Genomic DNA, 8354 nt, shown 5'->3' with positions numbered 1-8354 from the left:
TCCAGCACTGTAGCTTGCTGGTCGTGGAGTGAAGCTGGGTGTTGGTGTTGAGATGGAGATCTGTTGGAGATTTTCGCTGTTTGATATTACGTGGAGCTGGGAGGTCTCTTGTGGACCAGTGTCCTGAACTTGGCTCTCCCACCTTAGAGGCACATCCCTGATGCCTGGCTGGAGCACCAAGAGCCTGTCATTCACACGGCTCAGGATCAAAGGGAGAATAAAAAGAAAGAAAGAAAGGGGAAGATAAGATTATTAAAATAAAAAATAATTAAAAATTTTTTTAAGTAATAAAAAAAGAGGAGGGAAGAAAGCAGAGAGCAACCAAAGCAAACCAAAAAAACAAATCCATCAATGATAACAAGTGCTAAATACTATACTAAAAACAACAACAGCAACAAAAAAAAATGGACAGACAGAACCCTAGGACAAATGGTAAAAGCAAAGCTATACAGAGAAAATCACACACAGAAGCACACACATACACACTTACAAAAAGGGAAAAAAATATATATCATTGCTCCCAAAGTCCACCTCATCAATTTGGGATGATTTGTTGTCTATTTAGGTATTTCACAGATGCAGGGTACATCAAGTTGATTGTGGAGATTTAATCCGCTGCTCCTGAGGCTGCTGGGAGAAATTTCCCTTTCTCTTCTTTGTTAGCACAGCTCCTGGGCTTCAGCTTTGGAGTTGGACCCACCTCTCTGTGTAGGTTGCCTGAGGGCATCTCTTCTTCGCTCAGACAGGACGGGGTTAAAGGAACAGCTGATTCGGGTGCTCTGGATCACTCAGGCTGCGGGGGAGGGAGGGGTACGGAGTTTGGGGTGAGCCTGCGGCGGCAGAGCCCAGCATGACGTTGCAGCAGCCTGAGGTGTGCCATGTGTTGTCCCTGGGGAAGTTGTCCCTGGATCCCGAAACCCTGGCAGTGGCGGGGTGCACAGGCTCCCGGGAGGGGCGGTGTGGATAGTGAACTGTGCTTGCACACAGGCTTCTTGGTGGCTGCAACAGCAGCCTTAGCGTCTCATGCGCGTCTTTGGGGTCCGCGCTGATAGCCGCGGCTTGCGCCCATCTCTGGAGCTCCTTTATGTGCACTCTGAACCCCTCTCCTTGCGCACCAGGAAACAAAGAGGCAAGAAAAAGTGTTTTACCTCTTTGGCAGCTCCAGACTCTTTCCTGGACTCCCTCCTGGCTACCTGTGGCATACTAGCCCCCTTCAGGCTGTGTTCACGCAGGCAACCCCAGTCCTCTCCCTGGGATCCGATCTTCGAAGCCCGAGCCTCAGCTCCCAGACCCTGCCCGCCCCGGCGGGTGAGCAGACAAGCCTCTCGGGCTGGTGAGTGCTGGTCGGCACTGATCCTCTGTGCGGGAATCTCTCCTCTTTGCCCTCTGCACCCCTGTTGCTGTGCTCTCCTCCGTGGCTCTGAAGCTTCCCCCCTTTGCCACCCGCAGTGTCCGCCCGCGAAGGGGCTTCCTAGTGTGTGGAAGCCTTTCCTCCTTCACAGCTCCCTCCCAGAGGTCCAGGTCCCACTCCTGTTCTTTTGTGTCTGTTTTTTCTTTTTTCTTTTGCCATACCCAGGTAGGTGGGGAGTTTCTTGCCTTTTGAGAAGTCTGAGGTCTTCTGCCAGCATTCAGTAGATGTTCTGTAGGAATTGTTCCACATGTAGATGTATTTCTGATGTATTTGTGGGGAGGAAGGTGATCTCCACGTCTTACTCCTCTGCCATCTTGAAACTTCTCCCAAGATTTACTCTTAACAGTTTTAAAATATACAGTATAGTAATAACTATTGTTGCCATGCTGTATATTACATCCCTGTGACCTATTTATTTCATAACTGGAAGTTTGTACCTTTTGACTTCCTTTACCCATTTGGCCCCCCCTCCACTTCCTGCTTCTGACAACCACCAGTCTGTTTCCTGTATCTCTGAGCCTTTTTTTAAAAAAAATGATTCCACATGTAAGTGAGATCATACGGTATTTGTCTTTCTCTGTGTGACTTATTTCACTTAGTATAATGCCTTTAAGGTCCATACCTGTTGCAGATGGCAAGATTTCATTCTTTTTTATGGCTGAATAACATTTTATTGTACATATTTAGCACATTTTTTTAATCCATTCATCGATGGAGACTTAGGTTCTTTCCACATCTTGGCTATTGTAAATAATGCTGCAATGAACATGGGGTTGCACAGGTCTTTTCAGGTTAGTGTTTTCATTTTCTTCAGATAAATACCCAGAAGTGGAATTGCTGTATCACGTGGTAGTCTTATTTTTAATTTTTTGAGGAACCTGCCTACTGTTTTCCATAGTGGCTGCACCAATTTACATTTCCACGAACAGTGTTGAGGGTTCCCTTTTCTCCACATCCCCACCAACACTTGTTATTGCTTGTCTTTTTATGAGGGCCATGCTAACAGGTGTGAGGTGGTATCTCATTATGATTTTGATTTGCATTTCCTTGATGATTAATGATGTTGAACATCTTTTTTTTCATGTACCTGTTGGCCTTCACTGTGTTTTCTTTGGAAAAGGGTCTATTCAGGCATTTTAAAATTGAATTTTCTTTTGCTATTAAGTTGTATGATTTCTTTATATATTTTGGATATTAAGCCCTTATCAGATATATGATTTGCAAATATTTTCTCCCATTCTAAACTTTTCTAGTTCTGTTATCAATATTTTGAGCAAGGACTATAATATATATATTTCTCAGCCTAATGCTTACCTAATCTTAGATGAATCAAATATTTAATATTAGTCCTTCTGTTAACCAATTTATGGGAGTAAGGAAGCTAGAGGTTTTTCTTTTCATATGTATCATTACTTGAGGCATATGAAATATGTATGGTATATTTTCCCTAATATCTTTGATCATGCAGTGGGTACTAAAGAGTCCATGAGCTTTAAAAATGTTTGAGTGTATTTGAAAATAAGTTTCTTTGTGAAGTCTCTATGTGAATCTGTTTTCTGATATTTAACTGAAAAGTTTTCTTTTTAAAAAAATATTTATTTATTTACTTATTTATTTTTGGCTGCGTTGGGTCTTTGTTGCTGCTCGCGGGCTTTCTCTAGTTGCGGCGAGTGGGGGCTACTTTTTGTTGTGGTGTGCGGGTTTCTCATTGTGGTGACTTCTCTTGTTGCAGAGCATGGGCTCTAGGCATGCGGGCTCAGTAGTTGTGGCTTACGGGCTCTGGAGTGCAGGCTCAGTAGTTGAGGCGCACGGGCTTGTTTGCTTCCGTAGAATGTTGGATCTTCCTGGACCAGGGCTCGAACCCGTACCTCCTGCATTGTTAGGCAGATTGTTAACTACTGTGCCACCAGCAAAGTCCTGAAGATTTTTCAGTTAGCAGATTTATTGTTCGTTGTAGCAGGTTAAAAACCTGTTTATTGTAGCAGATTAAAAATCTTCCAGAAGGTGCTCTTATGGTGTTGTTATGAATATTAACAACATTCTTTTTAGTTAATGCTCAGAAATGTTGCAAGAAATTAGAGACATGTAGGTTATGGAGACCTCTGTTACACGAGTTTGGAAAAACCTCAATTTTGATAATATGAAAGGCATCAATTATGGTTCTACATCATGTTTGGGTTTTAAGGAATTCTATGGCCTAATAAGATTCAGCTATATCGGGTCTGGAGCTCAAGACCGTTTAGAAAATGGTGACATCATTTGTACAGATTCAATAACTGGTTAATGTTGTTGCTAATTGAGCATGTCATTTTTTTCTCTCAAAGTAAGGTCAAGACTTCAGCGTATGTTTGTCTAATGCTTTAAAGTATTAATAAGTATTTTAGTTTTACAGGGCATGTATCTAAGTCTCCCTTCAGATTTTCTACATTTTGTAATTTTGAAGACATTGTTAATTTCTCTTCTGTAGTTTTAAGATGACCTATAATAACATGACTATTTGTGAAGTCAATGCATTTTACTTTGAGAATGAGTAATGATGATTAAGTTATAAACAAGTGACTCCCAGGAAATACAAATGTTATTTGAAAATTATACTTTGCCTTTAGCTAGAATAAACTTTATTTCCAGTTTGGTTTTACTCTAAGGAGTATTGAAGTTTCTCCATGCTGTATTCATTTGACAAAAGGTCTAGGAACAGATTTCAGAATGATTTGCTACTTTCAGCCAATGGTGATAGTTCACAGCACTTTTATCATTTATTGTTATTTCAGAAATGGTTGAAAACCTGATTATAAGAGACGGTTCACCTATGATACCTGAGACAATTGATAGACTCTTCGCGGACATAGCAAATATCAACAGGGAGTCTATGGCTGAAATGCAGGACTCTCAGGTTGGTATTTTGTTTATAAGTTTTGATGATTTTGTTTATAAGTTTTGATGATTCACTGTTTAAATTAATGTATAAGTAAAAAAATAGACTTCATGATTAACATGAAATCTAAATACATGGAAATCAAGCCTAATGGCACATTTAGGGAAAATAGTGTTTTAGAAACCAATGGAAAAATATGCCTCAAATTTAATATGTGCTATTTAATCTGTCTAGGCTTCAGTTTTCTCATCTGTTAAAAGGAGCATAATAAAACCCACCTCCCAGTGTTGTTGTGAATAGTAAACAAAATAACATATTTAAGGTCCTGGGTGCATAGCAGTTAGTCACTTAATAATAGTTCTTGGGCTTCTCTGGTGGCGCAGTGGTTAAGAATATGCCTGCCAACGCAGGGGACATGGGTTCGAGCCCTGGTCCTGGAAGATCCCACATGCCACGGAGCAACTAAGCCCGTGTGCCACAATAAGATAAGCCACTATGATGAGAAGCCTGCACACCACAATGAAGAGTAGCCCCTGCTCGCTGCAACTAGAGAAAGCCTGCGCACAGCAGTGAAGACCCAACACAGCCAATAAATAAAATAAATACATAAAAAAAATAATAATAGTTCTCTTTTCCTTCCTTCTTCAGCAAAGTAAGAAACTACGTGGTACTTGGTAGTGGGGAACTCAGTTGAATATAAGGCTTCAGTGGTGCTTTTTTGGGTTTTTTTTCTAGTGTTTAATTGGAGGTCTGTCACTTAATTTAGAAATTGCCTTGAGGTTCTGAAATACTTTTGGGAATGTTTACCTTGGGCAGATCCTTCCATTTTGGTGATTGCACACATGGAAAGGTGAGAGTAAAGTTTGTTGTAAATACGTCTCATATATATATAACTTTATATATATAACTTTATATATAATTCATATGCCATATAATTTACCCATTTCAAGTGTACAATTCAGTGATTTTTAGTATTTCACAGAGTTGCGCACCCATCACCACAGTTAACTTTAGAACATTTTCATCACCTCCAAAAGAAACCTTGCACCCATTCACAGACACTCTCCATTTCCTCCTCTCTCCTCCAGCTCTAGGCAACCTCTAATCTACTTTCCATCTCTGTGGATTTGCCTATCCTGGACATGTTATATAAATGGAATCATACAGTATGTGGTCTTTTGGGACTGACTTCTGTCACTTAGCATAATGTTTTCAAGGTTCTTCCATGTTGTAGCATGTATCTGTACTTCATTACTTTTATTTTTAATTCTAATTTCCATTTGAAAGCTTGAGTTTTATTTATTGATTGATTGGCTGCGTTGGGTCTTCATTGATGAGCGTGGGCTTTCTCTAGTTGTGGTGAGCGGGGGGCTACTCTTTGTTGCGGTGTGAAGGCTTCTCATTGCGGTGACTTCTCTAGTTGTAAAGCACGGGTTCTAGGCACGCGGGCTTCAGTAGTTGTGGCTCGTGGGCTCTAGAGCACAGGCTTAGTAGTTGTGGCTCATGGGATTAGTTGCTCTGCGGCATGTAGGATCTTCCCAGAGCAGGGCTCGAACCCATGTCCCCTGCATTGGCAGGCAGATTCTTAACCACTGCACCACCAGGGAAGTCCCATGTACTTCATTACCTTTTATGGCTGATAATATTTCATTCTTCGGATATATCATGTTTTGTATATCCATTCATCTGTTGATGAACGTTTGGGTTGTTTACACCTTTTGGCTACTATGAATGATGCTGCTATGAACATTCATGTACAGGTTTTTATGTTTTTATTTCTCTTAGGTATATACCTAGGAGTGACATTGCTGGTCATATGGTAACTCTGTTTAAATTTTGAGGAACTGCCAGATTGTTTTCCAAAGTGACTGTACCATTTTACATTCCCACCGGCAGCATATCAAATTGGGTCAAAAATTGACCCAGTTTTTCCACATCATCACCAATACTTATTATTAGCTTTTTGATTATAGCCATCCTAGTGAGTGTGAAGTAGTATCTCATTGTGTTTGTTTTATTTTTAATTGTGGTAAAGTATACATAATGTAAAATTTACCATCTTAACTATTTTTAAATGTAAAATTCAGTAGTATTGAGTACATTCACATCGTTGTGCAACCAATCTCCAGAACTCTTTTCATCTTGCAAAACTGAAATTCTGTACCTATTAAACAACAACTCCCCATTCTCCCTTTCCCCCAGACCCTGGCAACCACAATTCTACTTTCTATCTCTATAAGTTTGACTACTCTTGATACTTCATATAAGTGGAATCATACAGTGTTCATTACATTGTGACTGGCATATTTCACTCAGTATAATGTCTTCAGATTTATCCATGGTGTAGTATGTGTCAGAATTTCTGCCTTCTTTTTTTCCCCTCCCCCAGAATTTCTGTCCTTTTTAAGGCTTCATAATATTCCTTTATGTGTACATACCACATTTTGTTTATCTATATATCAGTCCATAGATACCTGAACTGCTTCCACCTTTTGGCTTTTGTGAATAATGCAGCTATGAACATGGGTATAAAAGTACCTGTTCAAGTCCTTGCTTTCAATTCTTTTGGGTATATACCCAGAAGTGGAATTGCTGGATCATCTGGTAATTCTATTTTTTTTTTTTTTTGAGGAACTGCCATACTGTTTACCTTAGTGGCTGCACCATTTTAAATTCCCATCAGTAGTGCACAAGGGTTCCAGTTTCTCTACATCCTTACCAACACTTGTTATTTCTATTTTTTGATAGTAGTCATCCTAATGGGTGTGAGGTGGTATCTCATTGTGGTTAATTTGTTTCCCTGATGGCTGATGATGTTGAGCATCTTCTCATGTGCTTATTGGTCATTTGCATATTTTATTTGGAGAAATATCTATTAAGATCCTTTGCCAATTTTTAAACTGAGTTGTCTTTTTATTATGAGTAGTAGGAGTTCTTTATATATTCCAGATACAAGTCACTTATCAGATACGTGACTTGCAAAATATTTTCTCCCATTCTGTGAGTTATCTTTTCACTTTCTTGATTGTATCCTCTGAAGCAAAAAAGTTTAAAATTTTGATGAAGTCTAACTTATCAAGTCTTTCTTATATTGTTTATACTTTGGTGTCATATCTAAGGAGGCTTTTCCTAACCCAAGGTCGTGAAGACTTACTGTTATGTTTTCTTCTGAGAGTTTTATAGTTTTAGTTCTTACCTTTAGGTTTATGATCCATTTTGAGTTTACTTTTGCATATCATATGAGGAAGGGATCCAAATTCATTCTTTTGCATGTGGATATCAAGCTGTCCCACTATGTTTGTTGACTGTTCCTTCCGCATTAAATTTGTGTTAGTATCCTTATCAAAAATCAATTGACCATAAATATGAGGGTATATTTCTGGATTCTCAGGTCTATTCCATTGATCTATATGTCTGTCCTTATGCCAGTACTACACTCTCCTGATTATTGTAGCTTTGTAGAAAGTTTTGAAATTGGAAATGTGAGTCCTTTAACTTTGTTCTTCTCTTTCAAGATTCTTTTGACTATTCTGGGGTCCCTTGAATTTCCATATGAAATTTAGGATCTGCTTGCCAATTTCTGCAAAGAAGACAGCTGGAATTTTGATGGGTAGTGCATAAATCCATAGATCAATTTGGGGAGTATTGCCAACTTAACAATATTAAGTGTTCTAAGCCATAAAATGGCGTGTCTTTCCATTTATTGTTTAATTTTTCAGCGTTTTTAGTTTGGAGTGTAAGTTTTGTACTTTTTTGTTAAATTTTCTACATGTTTCATTTCTTTTGATGTTATCATAGATGTACTGTTTTCGTAATTTAATTTTCAGATTATTCATTGCTAATGTAATTGTTTTTCGTGTATTGATCTTGTATCCTGCAACCTTGTTAAATTTGTTAATTAGTTCTAAAGTTGTTAGTATATTTTTTTACATAGAAGTCTCTTTTTAGAATGCTAAACATCATTAATCATTAGAGAAATGCAAATCAAAACTACAATGCGATATCATCTCACACCGGTCAGAATGGCCATCATTAAAAAATCTACAAACAATAAATGCTGGAGAGGGT

At 38.8% G+C, this 8354-nt stretch overlaps 1 protein-coding gene across 1 annotated transcript in view; it reads left to right on the top strand.

Moving 5' to 3' along the window:
• Window positions 1-576: 576 nt before the first annotated feature.
• TEX11 (testis expressed 11) overlaps window positions 577-8354 on the top strand; it is a gene marked incomplete at its 5' end in the record, with an annotated part of 336930 nt that continues 329152 nt past the window's right edge. Inside the window, 2 exons of the mRNA XM_029241408.1 lie at window positions 577-592; window positions 4183-4304. Of these exons, the coding sequence (XP_029097241.1) occupies window positions 577-592; window positions 4183-4304 (138 nt within the window). The remainder of the gene's footprint in view (window positions 593-4182; window positions 4305-8354) is intronic.

Source organism: Monodon monoceros, unplaced genomic scaffold (assembly GCF_005190385.1).
Source record: "Monodon monoceros isolate NGI ecotype Baffin Bay Population unplaced genomic scaffold, NGI_Narwhal_1 Super_Scaffold_22, whole genome shotgun sequence".
Classification (NCBI taxonomy): domain Eukaryota; kingdom Metazoa; phylum Chordata; class Mammalia; order Artiodactyla; family Monodontidae; genus Monodon; species Monodon monoceros.
This window is presented reverse-complemented; position numbering and strand designations above follow the sequence as displayed.